This window comes from Propithecus coquereli, unplaced genomic scaffold (assembly GCF_000956105.1).
Source record: "Propithecus coquereli isolate 6110/MARCELLA unplaced genomic scaffold, Pcoq_1.0 Scaffold77, whole genome shotgun sequence".
In the NCBI taxonomy this organism is placed as follows: Eukaryota; Metazoa; Chordata; class Mammalia; order Primates; family Indriidae; genus Propithecus; species Propithecus coquereli.
The window spans coordinates 4,780,923-4,806,167 of NW_012153840.1; the positions used below are offsets into that span (position 1 = coordinate 4,780,923).

Below are 25,245 nucleotides of genomic sequence, written 5' to 3' on the forward strand. Positions count from 1 at the left end.
GGTGGGGCAGGGGGTGCCGGCCATCCCGGGGCGTTTTGTGGTGGTAAAGTCCACGCCAGCCCTAAGAAGCCACCTCACTCACACCTCACAGCGGTGTCACAAGCTCGCCATTTCAGCGGAGACCCTCCCGGCGGGCACTCGAGGCGCTCTTACTACGCCCGCCCCTGGGAAGCAGAAGCTGAGGCAAGTCCGGCCCGTCTCCGATCCCGCAGGCGAGCGCCGCCGCGGGGTGTGGCCCGGGTGGCCACGGACGCCGAGCCTGCGCCTAGACATCCCCGCGGCCAGGCCCCGAGTCAGAGGCAGGGCCCCGCGTTCCCGACCCGGCGCAGCGCGGCCCCGCGAGGGCGACCGGTCCCGTCCGGGCCACCCGGCACGGCGTTCGCGGGCTCGGCTCAGCCCCACAGCCCCGCGCCGGAGACCCGGGCGCCCCTCGCCCGCCACCCACTGCTGGTCCCCCGCTGGGCCGCGACCTGGGCCCGGGACCGCACTTCGGAATCGGCCTGGAGCCTGCGGCCTGGCGCCGTCCGCTGTCGCCCCGCCCCGCGTCACGCGCCACGCCCGCCGCCACCGCCGTCCGCACCGCCACGCCACGCCACCGCCATCCCGGGGCCAGCACGGGAAGACGAGCCTTGGGTCCGCGGCCTGGCCGCGCTCCGGAAGCCCCGGGCCTCGCCGACGCCCGCGTTTCCTGAAGCCCAGGCTCCCCCTCCAGGCGGCGGGCGGCCCCGCAGCCGGCACTCACCTCTTCCCTCCGCACCTCCCCGCGGCCGCTCCTCCCACGTGCTCCCACCTCCTCCCACTTGCTCCCACCAGCTCCTTCCAAGCCAGGGAGGCACGGGGCGGGGCCAGCTCTCGCCGGACCGCGGGCCCCGCCCCCGAGGCGGCAGCTGACTCCCGCCCTTTACTTCCCTAGGGCGTGACCTCGGCAGGCCTCAGTTAATTCAAAGCTAAAAATCTCTCTGGGTTTTAGTCAGGATTAAGTTCCTGAATTCCTTCCTTCCTTCAACAAATATTTATCAAGCACCTGGTTCAGGCAACCACCAAGGGTTGTGCAGGCTGTGCACTGTGCAAGGGGGCTGGCCCAGGCCGCATTAATTGCAGTCAGGGCTGCATCTTCTCCGTGGAAGGGCGTCTTTTTCCAGTTTGCCATACAGTTGGTGGGTGGTGGTCCCAGTCTGGCAGAGACCCTAATGTAGTGAGCTAATTAAATGTAGTGACTACTTATTGTGCATCTACTACGTGCCAGGCTTCATGGCATGTCAGTAAAGCTCTTGGTGGAGTAAAATCAGGAAGCAGTGTCTGAGTGGCACCGCCAAACCAGCATGCCGTGGATACAAGGGCTGCCCAGGGATAGCCACACACCCTGCCCCCAGCCTTGTGGCCCGGCCTCCAGAGGAAGCTGGTAGTACAGAAGGGCTGCTGGGCCGAGATGTCTGCAGCTTGTTGAGGGTCCCACGACCCTGGTTCTGCGATGGTCTGGCTCCTGAAATGTCAACCCCTCTCTGTACCTTCAACAGAAGCCACACCACTGCACCTCCTGTAGGTCCAGGCAGGACCACCCAGGAAGTTTGCCTTTCCTTCCAGAAACCACAGGGCACAGGCTGGGCTGGGAACACCTTTTATTTGGCCACATGCAACAGGACAAGGTCAGGAGAACACCGCTGCCCTTCCAGCAGGAGGGAGAGGCAGAAGCAGGGTGGGGTGGGGAGGTCCTGGAAAGGCAGTTCCAAGGGTACGGTGGGGCTTGGAATGCCCTCCAAGCCACAGAGAGGGGCTTGGATGTGGACAGGTGGTCCTTGAACACCCTCTACCCCATTCATCTCATTCTGAGAGCTCATACATTCAGCTCTCAGAAATCAGAGCCTTGTCCTGCCCCTCACCTACCCTGGGACACCCTGTGCAGCATTCCTTGGGTCCTCTGGGAGCCTTATCCCCACCTGGTATCGATCTGGCTTGTGGGGCTTCATTGAGAGTGAGAACAGTCCACACCCAGCCTGAACCCCACCCCACCCCACCCAGGGTCTGCCCGTCTCAGACTGGGCCTGAGCCTGTGGACCAAAGCCGCTGCTGAGCAGGCAGGCAGAGCCCGCCTTCTACTTCCCAGATCTCTCCGAGTAACATGGTCACCCCTGCGCCGTACTATCCAGGGCGGCGTAGCTTGCCAGATGTCTTGCCTGTCCCTACTCCAAGGGCCCCCAAACAACACAGGGAAAAAGGTCCCAGGAGGGGAAAGTAGAGACACAGATCTAGGTGGCATCCAAGCTTGGAGACCCACTCTCAGAGGAGCCCGGGGGAACACGCTGTACTGCCCTAACCTCAAGTGGTCCATTTCTTAAAGGGGCCCACAAAGGCCTCCCTGCCATCACTCAGGTCAAGACCTTGGGCAGCACATGAGGGCTGCCCAAAGTGAGGAGCTCTACAAAGAAGAGGCGACTGGGGGCAAGGGCGAACTCAGAGCTGGGGACACCTGGTCTCCACCTCCCCTTCCCAAGCCTGGCTCTTCTCTGACGGCAGTTTACCAGTCAGGGTTCGGTGGATGGGGGTTCAGGGGGCGTCAGTGCAGTGGGGGCCCGATGGTGATGCTGCTGTTGGTGACCCTGGGGCCGTACCAGCCGGCCCAGTAGTGAGTGTCCACGCCGCCGTGTTGAAACCAGATGTAGCGGACGCCGGGCGGGTAGTTGGAGAATGTGTGGGAGACCTGGGAGGGGGGAGCAGCAGAGGGGGGAGAGGTCAAGGGCGCTGACCCTGAGCATGGCACTGCCTGTGAGGCCAGGGGAGCAAGGATGGGGTGGAGTTTTTAGTGCTGGACCAGGAATCAATGGAATGTTGTTTTAGTCCTTGCTCTGTGATTTTGAGCAGACCACCTCCCCTCTCTGTGCCTCAGTTTCCTGATCTGTAAAATGCAGCAAAATCATGCTGGGTCGGCTCCACAGGATTACCATGTGGTTCACAGGAACTGACAGAGACACCGCAAGCTGCCAAAGGATGTCCAATACGGTCATCACTGGGCACGTGTGGCTCTTTGAGTTAAAATTAATTAAAGTTAGGTAAAATAAAATATTCAGTTACTCAGTTGTGTTAGGAACTGGCTCTTACTAAGTGTTCAATAGTCACAAGTGACTCCTGGCTACCTTACTGGACAGCGCAGACACAGACCATTTGTACTGTTGCAGAAAGTTTATCAGACGGTGCTGGTCTAGATCAGGGGTTGGCAAACTATGGCCTGCAGGCCCACTGCCTGTTTATGTAAATAAAGTTTTATTGGAACACTCTCATGTCCATTTGTTTACATATTGTCTAAAGCTGCTTTTACACAACAAAAGCATAGCTGAGTAGTTGTAACAAAGACAGTGCGGCCTGTAAAGCCTAAAATATTTGTATCTGCCATTTTAAGAAAACATTTATACTGGCCAGGAGCGGTGACTCATGCCTATAATCCTAGCCCCCTGGGAAGCTGAGGTGGGAGGATTGCTTGAGCCCAAGAGTTCAAGACCAGCCTGAGCAAGAGCCAAACCCCATCTCTACTAAAAGTAGAAAAATTAGCTGGGTGTGGTGGCACACGCCTGTAGTCCCAGCTATTCGGGAGGCTGAGGCAGGAGGATCACCTGAGCCCAGAAGTCTGAGGCTGCAGTGAGCTATGATGACGCCACTGCACTCTAACTGGAAGTGACAGAGCGAGACTCTGTCTCAAAAAATAAAAAATTAAAAAAAAATAAAAAATACATGCTACTTAGAAAAAAAAAAAAAAAAAAAAAAGAAAACACTTGCTGACTCCGGTCTAGTAAATAGTAATAACTGATACTAATAATTAGTAACAGTTAACTTTTTTGAATATTTTTTTGGACCCGGCCTTCCCAGCATCATGTCACTGACTTCTTTGCGAGCTCAGTTAGGGCTGCACTATCATACCCATTTTACAGAAGAAGTAACTGAAGCTCAGAGCAGGGGAAGCCAAGGTGAGAGGGAGCAGAGCTTGGGTCTGAACCTAGGCCTGTGTGACGGCAGTCTCAGCTTTGGGCAGTCTTCCTCTGTCCCCTGCCCCTCCCGGGCCCACACACCTCCCTCCACTTGGCATCGCTCTTCTGCTGAATCGTCGCCGGGTCTGGCTGGAAGGTCCCCAGAGGCACGTGCGCAGACGACAGGAGCTGAACGCACAGCTGGTACTTGGACCCGCAGTCCCGCCTGGCTGCAAACCTGCAGGGAGAGGGAAGGCCCATCAGGGCCTGGGAGATGGGGGGCAGGGTGGAGGTGGGGCGCCTGAGCGGCAGGCCCCCCCCCAGACCCTCGCCCCAGGCACTCACCAGTCCTTGACCTCAATGTCCGGCCGTGTGGTGTCCATCAGCTCCTCCCAATACCCTTCGGCCTTGAGGTCCACCACCTGGGACTTGAGGCAGGTGCTGGGGGTGGGCGGAAGGGTGGGAGGGGCTGGGGCTCACCGCTAGGGCACTGGGGGGGCTAGGACTGCCCCTCCCCAGGTGGGAGAGACCCCAGGGTGAAGTGACTTGGGCTTCCCTCCACCCCAAGAGACCCGGCTCTTACTAATAAGAAGTCACGAAGTATTTCTTGACCTGGGCATTGGGGAACTCCTTCCTCTGGTCTCCAGAGAGATCTTCCACCTTCCACTCATCGCCTCCGTTCACGTCCAGGCTCCAGAACTCAAACCCCTCTGGTGGGAAAGCAGAGTTTACAATGAAGGGAAGCCCCTCAGTGGCCACCCTCTCCCAAGTGTCTCTTTTTCCCTGCTCCTCTGCCTGGATCTTGGTGGCTGCCCATGCCGTGAGACACTGCAGATCAACAGTGCCCACCTCGTGTTCAGTGCTTCCTGTGTCCCAGGCACAGGTAAGTGATTTCCCTGGGAATCCTGAGACACAGGATGACGTGAATGAGCAGACCCCTTCTGTGATGGAGAATGATCTGACATGGGCCAGACAGACCTAGGTCTAGTCCCAGCTCTACCAATACTGGGCTGTGTGACCTTAGCAGGTTGCTTTCCCTCTCTGAGCCTTAGTTTTCTCCTCTGTAAATTGGAATAAGAAGAGGGGCTGGGAAACTTTTACTGCAAAGTGCCAAACTATTTTAGGTTTTGTGGGCCACATACTGTTTCTACTGCATAGTTTTTGTTATTTTCTTTTTTTTTTAAAAAAGGTAAAAATTATTCTTAAGTCCTCAGCCAGATTTGGCACGTGGAAGGACCATAGTTTGCCAAATGCTGGTCGAGAACATGGCTATTGGGGAGTCAAGTGAAGCACACATCTGAAAGCTCTGGATAGCTTGGAGGAGTTCATCATAATTTTGCTCTGGGATTTGGCCCTGTAATGGAGAATTAGTTTCCAATCCCATCCCTGTATCCACCTGACAAGTTGCACCATAGCAAGGGAAGAAGGGGCTCCTGGATGACTGTAGATCCCTTGTTTTACCTGTTTTTATAACATGCTGGAAAGAAGACTGGATCTCCCATTCTTCCAGAAGCAAAACCCCCCTTGCCATCTGGGACAGTCTCTGTAGGCCTAGCCCTGGAGTCTGGGAACTAGGCCAACAAAATGTGACTCTGACTTCCTGGTCTTGTGTCCCGAGCACAATTAGTCCCAACTGGCCAACATTCCCCTTCGTAGGCAAGGTCACTGGGGAAATATTCTTAAGAGTGGAATAAGAAACACTACTCTTGGCCTCAGCTTGCCCATCTGAAAAATGTGTGCACTATCAGTATCTACTTCCTAGGGTTATTGTGAGGGGATTAAAGAAGCTAAGCATCCAAAGTACCTGGCTTATAGTATGTGCTCAATAAATGTTAGCTGATTTCATGACAGTGTGTGTTGAGGGCACGCCAGACCCCCTCTGTGCCCCACCTTCAGCACATGGGTTGTGCAAGAGGTTCCTGTGGAGGCTACGTAAGAAGTAGAAGATCTTCCAGTCAGCCACGGGCTGGTCCCAGTCCTCGGTGATGAAGCCCTCGCGCAGGCACTTACGCTTCCAGAGGGTCACCAGGTCAATGAGGTCTCGCCAGAGGCTGCAGACCAGGCGGCAGCGCAGCAGCAGCTGGCGTGCTGGCACGTGTGTGAACAGCTCCAGCAGGATGTTCTCCGGCAGCTCGTTGATGTTCCCTACAGCCATGGCTTGTGGCTTCTGGACAGCTCCTGTGGTTATGGAAAGCTATGCTACAGACCCGGCCCTCTCCCAGAACCATTTCATTTGCAGCACCTGGTGGTGGTGAAGGTCCCCATCCCAGCTCTAACATTTACTAGCTGGGAGAGTCACTATGCCTCTCCAAGCCTGTTTCCTCCCCTTACCTCCAGGGTCACTGGGGCTGTCTGGGGAGCTTTGGACACAGCATTTGCTCAATAAAAGTTGAGCTCTGAGTTTTCAATGGCATTTCACAGCGCCCTCTGAGGAGGTTTAGGAGGCCCAGGATGGTAGAAGGAACTGCCAAGGTCAAACGGACAGGCGCGGGGGGGAAGTGGCTTGGGGGTCTTCTCTGATTCTAGAACGAGCCTTTTTAAATAGGCCATACAGTCTTTAGAGAGGAAATAATGCGCAGCCCCGCGGAGCACTCCAGGCTGCTCCGTCTTGTCTCCATCATCCTCCCTCCCATCCTCAAAACGTGATGTTGGGGGTTGGGGAATAATTATCACTGCCTCCCACGGAGGTCAAAGGGCTCAAGCGACTTTCTCAAGATCGCAGAGGCACTGGCGAGAGGTGGACGATGGGGAAGGGCCCTTCCTAGCTCCCCACCCCGATCCCCGTGCCTGGGCTCCAGCCCCAGGTCCGCCGACGCGTCTGCGCCTCCCCTTCCCACGCTGTGGCCTTAAAATGTCCCCCAAAGTCGAAGCGCGGACCCCAGCGCATCAATGGCGACCCCAGCCCGGATCCCGCCCCCGCCGCCGCTCGCGGCCGCAAAGTGCGTCCGGGGCAAGCTCGGCAGCCTGGGCCTCCTCGGCGGCCCCCGGCCTCCCTGGGCGCAGTGCGGCGCGGTCAGGAGCAGCCGAGCCCGCCCGCCAGGCCCCGGCCCGGCAGCGCCCCCTCCCCGGCGCTCCCGCGCGCCCCCCCTCCGGTCACCTGCGCTCGGCCGCCGCTGCGCGATCGGGCTCGGCCGCCCGGGCTGAGTCGCCCGGGCCTGCGGTTGCCGGTGGAAGCGGCCCCGCCCCCGCGGCCTCGGCCCCGCCCCGCGCCAGGCCAAGGCCACGCCCCCACCGCATCGTAGGAAAATTACCTGGGAGGAGGAGGCGGAGCGGGCCTCTTACCCCGCACTCCGCCAGGGCCGTGCACCCCGCACCCTCTGCCTGACCCAGACTCGCCCTGCCCCCTCGCCTCCTCCGAGCACCCCCCAGGAGCGAGCTGAGGGACGGCCCCCATCGGACCCCGCTACTTAAAAACACCCGACTCGTGACCTTTCCCGGCCTCCTGGGTCCGCCGGGGAAGCCGGAGCCTCAGGCCTCGGCGGATCCTGGGACTGCGGGGCGGCCGGGCGCGGGGCCAAAGGCGGGGCGGGGGCGGGAGCGGGGACCTTTAAGAGGCGCGGCCGCCGGGACCGACCCAGACGCGGACAGCGCCGGGACTCGCCACCGCCTCGGCCGCCGCGCGCAGCCCGCAGCGCTCCGGCTCCTCCTCCTCTCGCGACCGCCCTCCGCAGCGATGGACGGAGACGGGGACCCAGGTAGCCGCCGCCGCCTGGCCTCGATCGCTCCAGCTGGGAGGGGGACCGGGGCAGGCGCGGGTACCACAAAGCGGGGTCACCGGAGAGCCAGGGGCCCCGAGACCCAGCGCGGCAAACTTTCACGCAAGCAGAGTCCTTGAGACAATCTCAAAAGAGCGCAGCCTTCTCCCCGGTGTCTTGGTCTGGCGGGAGGCCTTGAGAGGCGACAGGCTGGGAGGAAGGACTCCTGGGTCCCATTTATGCAGGAAGTAGCATGGGAGGACAGCTTCTTGAGGGTCTGTCGGGCGGGGGGTTGGGGCGGTCTGGGATGGAGGCTGCAAGCCGCCTTCTTCATCAGCTTCCTCCCTTTGCCAGCTTTGGCCCTTCTGTGGCCTGAATCCCCGCGGGTTTCTTGGGGTTACCTGCCTTTCCCCACCCATCCCAGCCTTCCCCCTGGGCTCCCTCATCTGGAGGGGCTGCCCTTCACCTGGGGGGCAGGATGCTCCGTGGGCACCAGGCCAGCAGTGCGGGAGAGTTGGGGGCAGCTCTTGGCTGGCCCTCTGAGACTGCCCAGTCATCTCTGGCACCAAGGGCCCCCCCATCCCTCCAACTCCCTTCTGGGCCTGTAGGGGTTGCCTGCTGAGTCAGGGTGGGAACAAGAGCTGCCTGCAGACTGCCCTCCCCCTTCCTCACGGGTCCAGCTGAGGGTGGGCATTGCCTGGAGGAGGTCTCCAGACCTGAAAATCCCGGCTCCTGGAGCTCCCTCGCCACACCCTCTGTAGAGCCCCAGAATCGGCCCCTGTGTTTTCCCAGGGCCCAGCTATTCCCTGGACTCTGGGGCCCCATCCAGGTGAGTGAATCAGCCTCAGAGGCGGCTTCCAGGGGCCAGATAACTTTCCGACAACAACAATGTGGGGAGTTGTGTGTGCGAGAGAGGGTGGGGGGGCTGTAATCGGATCTGGGGCCTCAAATGCCAGGCCTGGGGGCCAGAAGAGCAGACTGGGTGAGGTGCACCTTTCGGGGGAGCATCAGGTGTCCGTTGGGGCCAGGGCAGGGCAGGGGAGAGGGGTGGAGAGGTGAGGACACTGGGCCCAGCTCCCCAGAGAGCTGTGGGCATGTGGGTGGGCAGGCGATGTGGCTTCAGGGCCCAGTATTTTCCTCTCTGCCTTCCTGCTGTTCTGCTGTGTGATCTGGGAGAAGCCACTAAGCCTCTCTGGGCCTCCGGTTCCTCTTTGCCAAAAGGGAGAGTGTAAACCTCCATGTCCTAAAGATGTGGCCAAAAAATGCTATTAATGGAGGGACAGTGCTGTGCTCAGTGAGATTCACTCAGTAAGGCGTTCTGAGGACTCACTGTGTGCTCTGGGCTCTGAGAAACAGGTAAACCCTGGTCGTCACTTAAAGGCCTGACTGTGTGTGTGTGTGAGGACTGGGCCCTGCCACCTGTCCCCTCCCCCAGGGTCCGGCCTGTTTCCCCCACTGCTGTGGCTTTCCGGGGCCCAACCCTCAGGAATCCCCATCCTAGTCTGAGAGCGGTGGCCTCCCCCATCACCCAGAGTGGCCTGTCTCCTCACTGGCGCTCCCTCCTCCAGAGATACTGGGCACTCCGTATCTACTTACTCAAGGCTCCGGTGGCCCAGCTGAAGCTGGCCGGGATCCAAGAGACAGTGCTGCCGACATCCACCCACCTCCTTACGATTCAGAATGCCCTTGCCCCCTCCCCAGGGGATTTGAACATCAGCACTGTGAATCTGGCATCTATAAAATGATTGCCCCATTTTATAGATGAGGAAACTGAGGGCCAGGATGGGAGAAGAGGTGAAGAAACCGTCCTTTCCCAAGCCCCTGTTTGATATACAGAGTTTCTTTTAACGAGCCCCTCCCTATCCCCAAGTCACACAACAGAGGCTGGCTTCGGACAGCTGGGTCTCCAGCCTTAACTCTTTGCCCCCAACCCCAGGCTTCAGGTCCTGTGTCCCCTCCCCGAAATACTAGCAGTGTGTCCTTCAGGAAGTCACTTCATCTCTGAGCCTGAGCATTTTCATCTGCAAAATCAAAACCCTAACAGTGCCCTAACAGTGCCTACTTCCACGAATTATTTTGTCCCCTGGCCGTGGTGGTTTAGGGTGGCTCTGGGGCCCGGCTGGGTTCAAAGCCAGGCTCCAACCACTCATCAGCAGTGTGATGCGGCTGTTTCCCCTCCCTGTGCTTCAGCGTCTTCCTCAATGAATCAGGGGCAGCAATGGCTATGGGCAGCCCGGAGGAAATGGGGTGAGGATTTAGCGTAAGGAAATTGAAACGCTCAGGACAGTGCCTGGCGCTTGCTGAGTGCCCAATAAGCGTGCGCTCTGACGCGCACCAGGCACTGGGGGTGAAAGCAGAGGGTTTCCCACACTTGGTTCCCGCCCGCATGAAGCTTGATCTTGTCTGGAGAAAGGCGCTCATCAAACTACCACACCTGGGGACAAAAGCTAGGAAGCTGAGAGAGTCTGGAATGGGGGGAAGTCCAGGGGGGCTTCCTGAGGAAGTGAGGGGAGCAGGCTCTCAGAGGGTGGCTGGGAGGATTAAAGGAGTTCATGTGTGAAGCCTTAGGACAGTGGTCTAGATGGCTCTCATTAATAACACGACCCTGCTGTTATCTGCCCAGGGATGGGGTTTACCCGCCCTTCCGGGGAAACAGGTCTCTGAGCAACTCTTAGGACTTAGGAGCTGCTTGGTGGCCCCCTGTCCCTTGGGCCTCCTGCCTGCGCACCAGTCTCTTGAGTCACAGACTCTCTGGCCCCAGCTGGGGATCGTCCCAGGGTGGGTGGGGGCTGTGGAGGGGACAGTCTGGGGGAGTCACTGCCCGCCCTGCCCGCAGAGAACGTGGGCCAGCCGGAGGAGCAGCCGGAGGAGGCGTGCGAGGAGGCGAGCGCCGAGGAGGGGCGGCCCGAGGACCAGGAGGAGGAGGAGGACCAGGAGGCGGCGGCGTACCTGGCCGAGCTGCCCGAGCCGCTGCTGCTGCGCGTGCTGGCCGAGCTGCCGGCCGCCGAGCTGGTGCGGGCCTGCCGCCTGGTGTGCCTGCGCTGGAAGGAGCTGGTGGACGGCGCCCCGCTGTGGCTGCTCAAGTGCCAGCAGGAGGGGCTGGTGCCCGAGGGCGGCGCGGAGGACGAGCGCGACCACTGGCAGCAGTTCTACTTCCTGAGCAAGCGGCGGCGCAACCTGCTGCGCAACCCGTGCGGGGAAGGTGAGAGGCGCCCGCGGGAGCTCGGCGTCCCCGCCTGTAAACGGGCCGTGGGGGCCCTTTCAGGGTTAAATGCGGCAAAGCGCTTGGCTCAGTGTCCAGCACGGAGTGGCCCCAGTAATTCCTGCCTAGTACTATACCCCGCTGGCCGCCTGCGCCCTGGGTCTCTTAACCGGGTCCTTCCACCCTCCGTGAGCTGGGACCGGATGGGCCCTGGCGACAGTCCTCCAGGAGGGAGAATCAGGAAGTTCCGCCCCACCATCCCTCGCGTGCCCACCCCGACGCCACTGAAGTGCCGCGTTCGCCCAGGCCCCCTCTGTCATGCCAAGAGGCAGCCCTGCCCCAGCCTCAGCAGGGACTGGGTGACCAGGGTGGGCCTGTCGTGTCCCTACAGAGGACTTGGAGGGCTGGAGCGACGTGGAGCACGGCGGGGACGGCTGGAGGGTGGAGGAGCTGCCTGGAGACTGTGGGGTGGAATTCACCCACGATGACAGCGTCAAGAAGTTCTTCGCCTCCTCCTTCGAGTAAGGAGAAGGGGGGAGGGCGGGAGGGGGCGTCCATTCCGTCCTAATTCCCCTTCTCCCAGGTGGTGTCGCAAAGCGCAGGTCATTGATCTGCAGGCTGAGGGCTACTGGGAGGAGCTGCTGGACACGACTCAGCCGGCCATCGTGGTGAAGGACTGGTGAGGCCCAGGCGGGGCCCGGGCTGTGAGCAGGGAGCCGCAGCAGAGGGGGCAGGCGAGAGGGGGCCCCTGCCGCGGGGCTGCCGCCTACCGATTAGGGATTGTGGCCACGTGGGTTGACATCTCCCCTCCTGAGTTTTAAATGTTGGCAAAATACACACACACACACACACACACACACACACGTTTGTAATATGTATATAAGTGTATGTGTGTGTGTATATATATTTTCAATCAGTCTGTGGTGCAAACAAAATGTGACTCTGGGTTGGCTTTGGCCCCAAGGTTGGGTGTGGCCGACCTGGGATTTTGTCTTTGCCTTTGGATCTTGGGTCACTTTCTCTCTGGTCTCAGTTTTCTTATCTGTAAAACGGGAACATGGGTGGTACCGGCCCCAGATGTAAATGAGGACTTGGGTAGAAGGCTGGGTTCCTGGGACGCACTCGCTCCCTCCCTCGGGGCAGGTACTCGGGCCGCTGCGATGCCGGCTGCCTGTATGAGCTCACCGTGAAGCTGCTGTCTGAGCACGAGGATGTGCTGGCAGAGTTCAACAGCGGGCAGGTGGCAGTGCCGCAGGACAGTGACGGCGAGGGCTGGATCGAGGTGAGCCTGGAGGGGCAGAGATGACCGGGTGGGGCCTGGGCTCGAGGGGTGGGACCCGTGGAGACCCCACCCACAGCACACCTGGGCTAGGCCATAGAGGGGCGGTGGAGACTTGCGTACTCCAGCGGAGAAACCCAGGGGAACTGGAGGCCGGGGCGGGGTGCCCGGGTGAGGGAGCAGCGGGAGGACTCCAGACCCTTGGGGCTGACTCTTCCTACCTCCGGTCCCCAGATCTCCCACACCTTCACCGACTATGGGCCGGGCGTCCGCTTCATCCGCTTCGAGCACGGGGGGCAGGACTCCGTCTACTGGAAGGGCTGGTTTGGGGCCCGGGTGACCAACAGCAGCGTGTGGGTGGAGCCCTGAGCGATCCTCCTCCCAGCTTCCCCAGCTGCCTGGGGGGGCGGAGGCTGGGGCAGATAGGCCTTAACTTAGTCGTAGCATCCTCGCCTTCCCCAAGCCACCAACCCTTCTCTCACTCCCCTTGCTCCAAGCCCAGCCCCCAAGCGGGGAGAGAGGGGTTTATCGGCATACATTTGCTTCTGTTTGCACCTCCTCGGCAGCTGGCTTCTAGAATGTACCATCAGTGAGGGCGTGGGCCCTGCTGAATCTCCTGCACCTAGCACAGTGCCTACCTCAAAGTGGGCACTTAATAAATATTATTTGTGCAAGGAAGGAATGAATGAACAAAGGATGAATGAACACCTCTCCCCTCCCATCCTTTTCTCTCTTCTGAGGGCCCAGGCTGGAAAAACACTTGGTGGGGCTCCAGCTGCTCCGGTTTCCAGGGGCCCTTGGGCCGGTATGGAGCCGGTCAGCTCCGGGCCGACAGGGCTGGACAAAGGCTGGGATTGTGAGGCCAAGGAGGGGTGAGCTGGGCCTGGCGCCTGACTGACACCCAAGCTGCCCAGAGGCCAGAACAGGGTGTGGGGGGGCTGCCCCTCAGGCCTCTCTTGGTCCAGCGATTATCCTACGATTATCCTACGCCTTGCTGCCTCCCCATCCCTCTCCGAAGGCAGGGTGGTGGAGGTGGTGGTGCACTGGATCTAGGGTACCAGTTCTCCTGGGCTGGGGTCTGGGAGGTGGGCGGGGGGAGCACAGAAAGGACCGGTTTGGCATCCCTCCTCAGTTCGTGCCCACTCTGTGCTGTCCTGGTGTTGGATTGGACCGGAGTCATTAGCATCTGGTCTCATTGGTCATTTTCCAAGCCCAGCCCAGAGGCTGGCCCCTGGCACTGGTTTTAGGGAGGGGAGGATGTCGTGCCAGAGTCTGTGCTTGGGCACTCTCCTCTGCCCTCCCCAGCAGCTCTCCAACCCAGCCCCTGCCCAGGACTCTCAGCTGCTGGTGCTGGGGGCATTTGAAGGGCTTGAAACATCTGCCCTCCTCTCCTGAAGTGGACCAATAAAATCACTGTGACCCTGCGGCTTGGCTTTGCTTGTGAACCCGGATGCTACCTGCTGCTCAGGTGGGGCCACAGGGTTCAAGCTGGGGTCTGCCTGCAATTGTTCATTGGTTCATTCATTCACTCATTCATTCATTCACAATTCCCGGAGCCCCAACCCCAGCCTGTGTGAGGACTCTGAAATTACAAGGGTGAGAAAGACCCAGGTTCTTCTGTCCCAGGAAGAACCTGCAGCCTGGCCACATCCAGGGGGCAACACCCTGGCGAGGGATATGTCTTGGGGCCTCCAGTCTAATGGTGGAGGCATACTCCCCGCTCTGGGGGCATCCTCAGCCTGACAGGGGAGACAAAACCTTGACCTCCCAGAACTCTCAGCCTAAAGGGGGAGGCATAGCCCCTGCCCCAAGGGCACCCTCAGTCCTTTCTAGCGGATTTCGCAGTCTGACGGGGAAGGCCCAGTCAGACTAGGGAAGCTGTGGAGGAAGAGGCCCAACCATGAGCTCCCCTGTCTGAATAAATGGGTGACAGGCAAGGTGGAGCTTTGGGGAGAGGATGGGGTGGGGAGCCCACTGGGGCGAGCGAGGGGAGGACCAGAGCCCTTGCTGGGCTGTGGGAGGAGGCTGGGTGGAGACAGGCAGTGGGCATGAGGGGCCTGTGCGAGGACTGGGTGTCAGGGCGGGAATGTGGGCGGTGTGGGAGGTGCTGTAGGTGGTGGGGAGCTCCCCAGAGTTTCGAGTGTCCACGGGGCATCAAGGAAAGAGGTTCCCGGGGAATCTGGGGCTCTGGGCTGGAGAGGTAGCTGTAGGAGTTGCAGCGTATGTGGCCAGCAACCAAGGCCAAGGGCGCTGCTGGGGAGGGTGGGAGCAAGTGCAGTGGGAGGCAGGAGAGGGCCTCAGGGGCCACGACGGACAGACAAGGGACAGGGGAGGCAGGGTGGTCGGAGGTGGGAGGGTACAAGCCCAGCAAGGCTACCTCTGGTCAGTTAGTTGCCTGGTCTCAGAGGAAGGACCCAGAAGCCCAGAGGCCTCAAGGCTGCTGTGGTCTCTCCCCAGGGCCCTTTTGGAGGGACTCAAATAATGGGTGCCCCAGATATGTTCTCCCTGGGTGTCTGTCACTGGAGGGGCGGTTGGATACATCAGCGGTGTTTAGTTGAGGAAGATGAGACAGCTGCTTCTGAGCCATCAGAGGGCTGGACGAGGTGGGCACTTCCCGTTACGTCACCCACGCAGTCCGTCAGAGGTGGGCCTGGGGGAGAGGGCACCGTCTTCCCTTCTGCGTAGGAGGAGACTCAGGACAGGCTTTCCAGGCAGATGACACGCACAGTAGCTGCAGAAGCGCCAGCTCCAGTCCAGGCTCGTCGGCTCCAAGGTGGACGCTCTTAATCCCTCCCAGCTTTTCTGTCCTTTCCTCTAGAGCCCAGAGCTGGACCCACATGGGAACATTATGGGAAGGCAGATATCAGCCTCTTTTTTTTTTTTTTTTTGGAGATAGGGTCTTGCTCTGTCACCCAGGCTGGAGTGCAGTGGCGTCATCATAGCTCACTGCAGCTTCAAACTCCTGGGCTCAGGGGATCTTCCTGCCTCAGCCTCCAGAGTAGCTGGGACTACAGGTGTGTGCCACCATGCCCAGCTAATTTATGTATTTATTTATTGTTGAGATGGTAAGAAAAAGACTGGTGTGCTGTCCAGCAGGGGATACCCCAGGGGCTTCTCTTGACAGTGAGGACTGTTGAAGCCAGAGCTAGCAGATGGGCCTGCATGTCTCCCGAGATCCCTTCTCATCATTCGATTTATCGAGTGCCCACCACGTGTCGGGCAGGGATGGAACAGACACGGTCTCTGCACTCCTGGAATATGCAGCCTGGGTGGAGAAATGTAAACACAAGCAATGAAATGAATGAACGAGATAAGTGCCCACGTGACAGAGCCCTTAGTCTGCATACCAGGCACCCCTCGAAGACTTTATATCTATTACTTTATCATAATAACTTCAGGAAGTAGAAACTTGTTATTAATAATTCCATTTTTATAGATGAGAAAATTGAAACACGAGAGTTTTTTTTTTTTTTTTGAGACAGAGTCTCGCTCTTGTTGCCCGGGCTAGAGTGCCGTGGCGTCAGCCTAGCTCACAGCAACCTCAAACTCCTGGGCTCAAGTGATCCTCCTGCCTCAGCCTCCCGAGTAGCTGGGACTACAGGCATGCGCCACCATGCCCGGCTAATTTTTTCTATAAATTTTTAGTTTCTAGCTGATTTCCTTGTATTTTTAGTAGAGACAGGGTCTCGCTCTTGCTCACGCTGGTCTCGAACTCCTGAGCTCAAACGACCCACCTGCCTCAGCCTCCCAGAGTGCTAGGATTACAGGCGTGAGCCACCGTGCCCAACCCACGAGAGATTAAGCATCTTGCTTGAAGCCATGCTGCTAATAAGTGGTGGAGCTAGAATTCTACTCAGCCGCTGTGGCACTTGGCACTCAGTAGTGGAGTAAACAGAGCAGAGAGTGAGAGTGGGAGAGCTACTGTAGTCAAGGTGATCAGGAAGGACTTCTCTGAGGAGGTGACATTTGAATTGATCGATGAGGAGAAACCAGCCATGCAGATATCTGGGGGCAGAGCGTTGCAGGAGCAGCAAGTGCAAAGGCCCTGGGGTGGGAATGAGTTTATTCACAGATCAGGAAGGCAGTGAGCATGGTTGTAGCGGTGAATAAGTAGGCAGGGATTGACATGAGCTTGGAGCTGTAGGCAGGTGACCGAGAGCCCTGTAGAGTACATCAGTTTCTGTTGAGGATAAACCTTGCTCCGTCCAGCAGGAGCTGGGGGATGGGGGTTAGGCCTCAGCACTTTACCATCTGGTTGATGACACCAAACTTCCCAAGAGTAATAATAGGATGATCAGGATGATGACGATGGTGATGATGCTGATGACAGCAATGATGGCAATGATGACAGGCATTTGCTGAGGACTTACGGTGCCAATTCCAGTGCTGAGTGCACAGACTCATTTAATTTGCTCAGTGGCCCTCTCTGGCAGATGCAGATGTTCCCATTTTACAGATAGAAAAGCCAAGACTCAGGTGTTGAGTAACTTGCCCAGGGTCACACAGTGAGGAGTTGAAGCCGGGTCTCCGGCTCGTCTTATCCACTTCGTTGTGGTATCGAATCAGAGGTGGGCACGTGCTGGGGGACAGAGCAGGGGTGGAAGCTAGGGGCTCCGTGGTGGGGAAGAGTGGGAAGGGCTGGGCATGACAAGGACATTGAGCTCCGGCACTTCTACGCATCCCATTATCCCAGGAGCGGGTGCTAGGTGTTTGGGGGCAATTTTGATTGAGGGGTCAGGGAAGGTAAAATGAATTTCCTCTTAGATTTCTTGGTGGATAGCTCTATTTAACAGTTTTGTTGTGGAAAAAGTCCCTCTTCCTCTTTCTAATGAATCTACCTCGTAAATCTGGATTTTGTGTTTAGAGTATATTCAGCTGTGTATGTAGACGGGAAGGAGGGGCCAGTTCCTCTGAGTGCCACTAGGTGTCAGCATTGTCAAGGCAGTCTCCAAGCTGGGCTGGTCCCGGCCAGTTCTCTGCAGAGCAAGGGGCCTCGGAAGCGGGCATTTGAATCCAAAGCCTGGTCTCTTTCCATTGCTCGGCACTGGGTCTGGGTCCTCAGGGCTGGGCTTTAAAGCTGTTCTTACCGCAGAGTCTCCTGAGAAACAGTTAGGAAGCCTGAGTCCTATAAGATCGGGAAGGGCTGGTGGTCTCCAGGGATCTGGCCCCAAGTGGGTCTGTGGGCCTAGACCGGCCCCCCAGTCTGTCCCCCACCTCAGCAGAGCCCGGGGGGCCGGCAGTGAGCACGGAGCACCCAGGTGGCTCCGACCCTGATCTCCTCGTGAGTAATGACTTTGCCATTTTTTCCCCCGTAAATTAAACCTAATCTTGTGTTGACTCTGCTGAACAAGGAGAATAATGAAGAAGATTAAGATGAGATGGTATTCATTCTCCTCCAACAAGAGCCAATTCATTGTCAGTAGGATTAGTGCTCTGAGCCGGGAGCTGCTACCAACTCTGCAGACAGGGTGGAACCGGGCCGGGGGCTGGCTTCGAGGGCTTCAGCTGGCGTCTGTTGGTGATGCAGCAGGAAAGTCTTCAGTCAGATGTTAGGAAGAACTGCCTGGATGAGGGAAGGGACTGGCGCCAAGGAGGGGGATGTGAAGAGCGTGGAATCACCCACCCAGGTGACGTTTGTAAGTCATGGAGGGAGGCTCCATGGAAGTTCCTGGACCCCCACACATACCTGGCATTTGCTTCCTGAGGCCCTGGGCCACCTGGCCATGTCCATCCCAGGCCCCCTGGGACCCTCCACTGCCTTTCTGGGGTCTCCTCCCCAACCTGCTTCCCCTCCTCCCAGGAATCAGAGAGGCTAAGAGCGTGAGTTTGGAGACAGAAACACTCGGGCTTCACCTGGCTTTGTCCCTTGTCCTTATCTGCACAAATGGAACCTGGTTTAATGCTCCTAGTCACTAACGTGCCTGAAGTTGCCGGTGCCTGCCGGGTCTCTGAACACGTAGTGAGGCTGACTGTGTCCGGAGACTGCTGTGCGGCTGTTGCTGAGAGGCTGGGGGCGCTCACCTTTGCGGATCTCCTAAGCCATCTTGTCCGCTCCCTCCGGCAGCCCTCCTAGGGAGGCTGCGTTTTGTCATCCCAATTTATTGGAGGGGAAGCCAAGGCTCAGAGAGGTGGGCCTCTTGGTCGAGGTCCCAGAGCTGCAGCCTGCAGGGCTGGCTGGGACAGGGCCTCTGTCCGAGGGGCCCCAGCGCTTGTGCTTTCCCCATCTCCACGTCGCTTCGTGCACGTGGAAGGCGTTCGGCACGTGCTTGCCGAATGAACGGAACTCGCGGCAGGTGCGTTTCTGGTCCAGTAAGTCCCTGTTTCAGACTCTGCCACATCTTGATAACTCCCAGAAGTAAATGGATTGCGTGCGATTTGTGACATTCTTTTTGGTAATTCTTGGCAACTCAGCCATCTTACTACTACTATTATGAAAAATCCACCCTCCCATCCAGATCTCAGAGCTTGCTTCATTGACTTGGATTGATAAGGTTTTCTTATTTCCTGAGTGTGGCAGAAGTATCCCCAAAGTCCAGTTTTATAGTCCGTGATATCTCACACCTGCTGCGTGCCCGCCATGTGCTGGGTGTGTTCAAAGCGTCGTTTGCGTGGCTTTATCTAATCCCCCGAGCACCGTTATCGTTCCCATTATAGAGACCGAGGCGAAATTCAGGCTCAGGGAAGCCCCAGGTCGCACAGCGAAGGCTTTGCAAAGCTGGAATCCACCCCAGAGTCGGACCCCTCCCCACGGAGCGGGCTTCCCCAGGCGCTGTGGCGCTCGTGGGGGATTCTAGGCTGGGGGGTAGGGAGCTTGGTGGAGGGATGGGCTTCAGGGTCCAGTTGGAGCTGGTGGGGTTTTCTGTGTCCCACAGGCCATACATTTAGGCTCAGCCCCAGGGATAGACCCGTGGTTCGTATGTGAAAGGATTCAGCACTCAAGCATTTATGCAACGCCTTCTGTGTGCTAGCACCTTGCTTTCCTCTGAGGATACAAGGAACCAGTGAGGTCCTTGTCCCCTGGGAGCTCACAGACTGAATGGGGAGACAGATCTGGGTTCTCAGTTCCGACCCTCCCTGGCTGTGTGACCCTGGCCAAATCACTTAACCAGTCCATGCCTCAGTTTCCTGATCTGTAAAATGGGGACGATCATAGTACTTACCTCATAGGACTGTTATGAGAATCAAATGAATTAATAGAAGTTTGTTAAATAAATAAAGTGGAAAAGTCTGGCAACTACAGTCTGACGGTAAAAGGGCTGTGAGGGGAACGCCTGTTGTATTTTGGGAACCCAGAGGAGAGACATCTGACCTGGACTTGGTCAGGGAAGGCTTCCTGGAGGAGGCAGTGAGTGGACTCTTGACCTGAGGGACAGTGGGAGGGAGAACTGCTTCCCACGCCAGCTCTGAGCTTCCTGTGTCTTCAGTGGGAGCTGCGGTTCTAACTAGTCTTTTCCTGGGGCTTGTTGTCATAATTTATCAATGTGCTAAGAACCACAGTGGCATCTGGATTTGAATAGAAATCTCTGTCCTCAGGGACCCATGATTTAGGGGAGTGGGAGGGGAGGGTCCTGAGCCTTTTCCAAGACAGAAGAACAGGACCCCGGCTGCTGTGGGCAGCGTGTGGGCAGGTCTCCAGTGGGGTAGAGCCGCACAAAGACGAGGATGTCTTTGAAAAAAAAAGAAAAAGAAGGAAAAAAAAGGAAGAGGGAAGCAGGCAGGGAAAATGATTTTCTCGGCTGGCATTTCTCGGGGAATTAAATCTTGTTTTTTGTCACCACCGAGTGGAATAATCCAATATATTAAAGCAGAGCCCCCCCTCCCATTATTGCTGCGACTTTGACCTAACAGTCTCGGGTCTGCATCTGGAATCAGAGCATCCTGGGGAGGGAGAGAAGGAGGGAAGGCGGCGTCAGCCCCCCGGATCAATTACTCTCCTCTCAGACACCGGAGAGATGAATTATTCCCTGAAAAGCTGGCTCCTCATCCGATGGATTCTGCACTGCAGAGCTGGCAGAGTTAGACCGAATTGAACTTGGTCTTTGAGCCAGGTGGAGTGTGTGTGTTGCTGGGGGTGTCTAACAGCCATGGGGCTTTTGCCAGCCTCCTCCCAGTCCTCTGGGGTGGGGAGCAAGAGGTGGCCATCCTGCTTGCCCCGGGCCCCCAGCACTCAGGAGGGGCTAGATATTTGGTTCCCAGCCTGAGGCTCAGATAGGTGACGTTTCTTGTCTGAGGCCAAACAGTGAGCTGTTAGCCATGGCAACCTGTTACCTTTATGTCCCCGTCCTCTGGGTCCTGCTGAAAATGCTCCCCCGACAGGAAACCCCAGTTTGAACAAGTTGGGATTGGGAGCTTTCCACTCTGGAGCACTGGTTCTGCCCATCCATAGCTGTGTGACCTGGAACGAGTAGCTTAACCTCTCTGGGCCTCAATCTCCTGATCCAGAAAACAGGTTTGACTATAATCCTTGTACCACTTGCCACTCTGTGGGCTACAAATGACAGGAAGGCAATTCAAAGTGGTTTTATCCAAAAGCAGATTTTTTTGCTCATGTAATGGAGAAGTTCAGTATAGATTCATCTCAGGGTTCTTTCAGGTACCGCTGCATCCAGAGGCTCCAGCGCCATGTTGAGAACTTTCTCTCTGTCTCTCATCTCTATGTGGCTTCATCCCAGGCAGGCTCACTCCAGAAGGGATCGGCCACCCCCAGGCCTACGTCTTTCCCACATCAAGCCCAGTGGGTTCATGAGACAACCTCCGAGCCAGTTCCCGATGGCAAGGCCTGGCAGGGTCACCCAGTGACAGCCACATGGCCACGTGGCTGAGAGAAGGGGGCAGAGGATGTGGGGCTCGAGGAAGAGGGACTGGGTGCTGGGTCAGAAACCCAACACGGGTCCCAGCCTCATGGCCCTGAGCATGGACGGGTGGGTGGTATTCACCACGGTGCTGGCACAGGGCGAGCCCTCAGCCAACCACTGACAATGGCTGTCCCCACTGCTATTGAGGGGGATGCAGCGTCCTCCTGAGCAGGTGTGAAGGGCTCTCCCTGGACTCCCTCTACCTCCGTCTTGGCCTCCACTGCATCTGCTCCCCCAGCCCCGTCCCCAGGCTGGGTCCCCCGGGGAGGTGGGGCACACCTCACCCCACACAGCCTGGGAGCTGCAGAGGCTGCAGTTTCGCTAATGATCTGGGGAAGAGAGGAAGAAACCAGCCGGAGATGGAGCTATTTTAGCTGGAACCCTCCCCCTGGATTAGCAGGTTTTTCAGGGCTAATGAGCTGGGGCCAAGGGAGTTGCCAGGGGGAGGGGGAGGGGCCGCATCTGCTCCGGGCTCTGGTTCTGCAGGGGCTGGAGGTCTGGCCAGTGAGAGGGGAGAGGGGGCCTGGGGAGGGGGCGATGGGGGACTCTGCCCCCAGCTCGCTGGCTCAGCCCACAGAGGCACTGCTCACTCCACGGCCCCCGCTCTCCTCATGCAGGAAATGTCCCCGGTGGCCGAGACGAGTTTGCCAAGCTTTATTATCTCCAGCCTGTGCTGTGGAAACCTGGGTATCTGGCTTATTTTTCCCCAAATATAAAGGCATGTTATAATATTGAGGTTGTCTTTTTATATTACACTCCACCCCGCAAATCCAGAGAGATGCCGCTTCTCTCTGCACTGTGCTTGAACGTTTGCCCCCAGGGATCAAGAAGGAGGAGGAAGAAGAGGGAGAAAGGAGAGTGTCTGGTTTCACACTCGCTGCTGAGCACCTTCGGTTCTGTCTTAGGGGCTTTCCCTTCGTGCGCCCTGCGCTGCCCCTGCCCAGGTGCCGACGAGGGCACCAGGGCTGTGTTGGGGGAGGAATGAACACGGGTCTCTCCGGAGCCTTCTCCGGGGCCCTGCGCCTTGGCTCTGGGATCAGGCTGAGGGCATGGGCTGTGCGGAGGGGAGGGGCTGGGAGAAGAACCCACACTGGGGACAGAGTGCAGGTGTCGTTGGAGGGCTCTGGAGCCAGGCAGGAAATGAAGTAGTAAGTGGCAGAGCCAGCAGAGACATGGCTTCAGGGGAGGGGGGTGGGTGTCCCCTGGTGCCTGATCCGACTGCCTAGCCCCTGCCCACCAGGGAACGTGGGACCTGCGGAGACAGAATCCCCAGGAGTTGGGATTCTGAGAGCTAGCAGAGCTAGAAGTGCCCACTGAGGCCTGGGTGTAGAGCGGCCAGCTCCGTGTCTTCCTGGCTGTGTGACTCTGGGACAGGCTTCGGGCCTCTCTCAGCGTCAGCTCCTCCTCTGTGAAATGGGGATAAGGATTGGCCCTACCTCGCTGGGCAGTCACAAGAGTGAAATTGGACGCCAAGTGTGAAGCACTCAGCACAGCCCTTGGCACAGTCAGTGCTCAGAACAAATATTAGATTTTATTAGCATTTACCCTTAAAATGCAGAGGCTGCTCCATGGAAGAGGGGTGTGGGCAAGAGGCCCTGAGACGGACAGGCAGCAGGGGTGTCCAGGGTTTCCTCCTGTGGCCCACAGAGCTTTGGGTGGGAGGCCAGCAGGGCCAAGCCCTTGGCCATGCTTTGTCTGTCCCCAGACCCAGGACCTGCAGGAAAGGGACTCAGGAGGGACCCTCTTACCACCTCTTGGAAATTTGAGGGAGTGTTTCCACTTTGGACAAGGGCAGTGGGGGAAGGCAGGAGGGGCACATCAGAGGAGGGAGGAGGAGGGAGAGGCTGGAGGGAGGGAGAGGAGCGGCAGAGCTGGGGGAGCTTTGGGGGGATGACCCCCTCCCATCTTTCCCTGAACCCTCCATGAAGATACAGTGTCTCTTCTAAGGGTGGTCCCGACTCCTTCTTTCTTGGCGTTCTTAGTGGCCCCTGCACTTTACCTCCTTCTTCCTCCCTGCCCCCCACTGCTCTGTGTCTCAGGTCCTTGCCATGACGACCCCCAGCAGCTCTTGCCTCTGCGCCCCTCATCACAGCTCTCCCAGTCCCCCCTCAGCCGCTTCATTCCCAGGGAGGAGGAGGCAGGAGAGGGGAGGCTTGACCTGGAGCAGGGCAGACTGATGGGCTTAGGAGGGGTGGCCCCTGGTGCAGAGTGGAGGCTGGGCAGGAGGGATTGGAAAGGTCCTCCCTCCAGGGAGCCCTTCCAGAATTCCCTCAGCCCTCTCTCACCGCCCCCACCTCCCAGCCACTGGTTGGGCGGTGGCTGTGGCTGGAAAAAGCGCAGCGGTGCCTACCTTCACATCTGCTTTCTGCCAGTAGCACGCTGGGTGGCCTCGGGCAACTTATTTACCTCTCTTAGTCTCAATTAAATTTTTTTTCTCTTAAATGGATATGTAATGTCTACGCCACAGGGTTAAGTTAATTCTGTGTAAAACTTTAGGCACACACCAGGTACTCACTAAAGACTTTGGTATTGATCTGGCTTTGAGGTGTGCAGAGTGGGGGTCACGGCGCTTCCTGGGTGCAGGAAGGTGGCAGGGAGGGGGAGCCTCGCTGGTCACACCTGCTCCGAAGGTTTGGAGAACAGGGGGCAGAGGCTCGAATTAGAAATGCTGGAAAGGTCAGCAAGAGGGCGAAAGGAGGTGAGTTGCCTGGGGAGACGGTGCAGCAGCCTTACCTGGGCCAGGGGCACCCAGTCCTGAAGCACCACAGGGCCCTTTTCACTTGCAGGTGTGCAGGGGTGGGGGTGGCGCACACACCATTTGCCTTCTCCAGTCAGGCCGGAATCCCTGGAGCTGCAGTTTCAAGCCCCGCATTTTCGCTCTGAGCGGGCATTGGCTCCCCTTGTCTCCCCCAGCTCCCCTTCCCTCCTGAGGCAGGTGGCCTGGGGCACGAGAACAAGGAGAATGGCGTGTCTTGAGCCCAGAGTGCAGGTCCACATGCTGCCGCTTTCCCCCGGGGCGGCCTTGGGCAAGTCAGTTCTCCTCTGTGAGCCTCAGCTTCCTTCCCTGGGAAATGGGATAGTCGTATTTGCTGCATGGGGCTGCTGCAAGGTTGCCAGATTCAAAGAGTTTCCTCGCTGGTCAAACCCTCCGCTGACGCTCCGAGCATGCTCCAAACATACGGACTCGGAGATACTGCTTTAACCGGATTCCGGCTGCAGCCTCATGCCCCCACCCCAGCCCCAATTTCTCTGGGAGGACGTTCACTCAGTTGGCTAGCCCTGCGGGTGGGCTGGGGCTCTAGACCGGACCTGACACGCTGGGTGATTCCTGGTTTCCTCTGGGCCTTTTTAGCCAGACTATAATGTGAAGCGGACAATCCCTGCCTTCTCTTTCCCTTAGTGGCACTTCTGCTTAGCTGAAGGTGAGGGGTTTCATGTGAAAAAATGGGCTGGAGGTCAGGGACCAGTGATGCTTTCCCTTTGGGTGCCTCTGCCCCTGGGTTTTAGTCACTTTGGGATGTGGGGAGGCAGAACCTTAGGGACAAATTTGAGCCATTGCTACTCAGGTCACCTGCAGTGGCTGCCTTGGGTGGGGTGAGATCTTAGAGTGAGCTGGCCGGGTTGGAGGAGGGAGATGACCCATCTAGAGCCCAGACCAAGAGATGGGTGTGCTTCAGCACCGCGGACAGCACCCCGCCAGCCTCTGAGACCTAGAGACCGGAGGAGCAGAAATCCTGAATGGGAGAGCCCCAGGTTGACAGGGGTGACCCAGTCCCTGCCCTCAGGGAAGGAGAGAGGGGAGGCACAGGGGTTGTCAGCCAGCACCGGTGCTGGGCACTTTCATACATCATCCCGTCTCAGCCTCATCTTTATTCTCAATTTACAGCGGAAAGAACTGAGGCTGAGCAAGGTTAAACGGGTTGCCCCAGGTCACGCAGCTAGTTAGTGGCGGAGTGTGGACTTTGGTCCAGGTTTATCTGGCTCCAGCACCTCCATCTTGCTGTTTCTGCAGTCAGACTAGAGAGGCACGGCCTTGGAACACTTGTGGCGATCGTGACCTCAAAGCTGCTGGCATTCGTAGCTGGGAGGCCGGATCTGCGTTTGCGGGTTTGGTTTTGTGAGTGCCTCTGGGTGCGCACGAGGCTGAGTTTAGTGGAGCGTGACTGTTTACAGGGGGCCGTGTGCATCCCCGTGGGAGCCAGACGAGGAGAGCTGGTGTCGCATCTTGAAGACCCTCCCTCCTCCCGACTCCTGGAAG

At 58.1% G+C, this 25,245-nt stretch overlaps 3 protein-coding genes across 4 annotated transcripts in view; 1 reads left to right on the top strand and 2 right to left on the bottom strand.

Moving 5' to 3' along the window:
* FBXO6 (F-box protein 6) overlaps window positions 1-802 on the bottom strand; it is a 7,365-nt gene extending 6,563 nt beyond the window's left edge. The window contains exon 1 of the mRNA XM_012662589.1: window positions 743-802. The gene's annotated coding sequence lies outside the window, so the exon portion shown is untranslated. The remainder of the gene's footprint in view (window positions 1-742) is intronic.
* An 814-nt stretch (window positions 803-1,616) lies between these two features.
* Window positions 1,617-7,116, bottom strand: FBXO44 (F-box protein 44). Of its 2 annotated transcripts, XM_012662591.1 has the most exons (6): window positions 7,054-7,116; window positions 5,847-6,134; window positions 4,540-4,666; window positions 4,302-4,397; window positions 4,059-4,194; window positions 1,617-2,698 (listed from the first exon to the last, which is right to left on the bottom strand). In XM_012662591.1, exons 2-6 carry the CDS (start codon window positions 6,109-6,111, stop codon window positions 2,555-2,557), a joined length of 768 nt encoding a protein of 255 aa, XP_012518045.1. In that variant the 5' UTR covers window positions 6,112-6,134; window positions 7,054-7,116; the 3' UTR covers window positions 1,617-2,554. The 2 variants fall into 2 exon arrangements, with proteins under 2 accessions (XP_012518045.1, XP_012518047.1); XM_012662593.1 differs by lacking the exon at window positions 4,302-4,397 and having other exon boundaries at window positions 4,569-4,666.
* Window positions 7,117-7,152: 36 nt separating this feature from the next.
* FBXO2 (F-box protein 2) lies at window positions 7,153-12,833 on the top strand. The gene is made up of 6 exons (XM_012662594.1): window positions 7,153-7,651; window positions 10,488-10,853; window positions 11,245-11,374; window positions 11,437-11,532; window positions 11,997-12,135; window positions 12,367-12,833. Exons 1-6 carry the CDS (start codon window positions 7,630-7,632, stop codon window positions 12,499-12,501), a joined length of 888 nt encoding a protein of 295 aa, XP_012518048.1. The 5' UTR covers window positions 7,153-7,629; the 3' UTR covers window positions 12,502-12,833.
* Window positions 12,834-25,245: the final 12,412 nt, after the last annotated feature.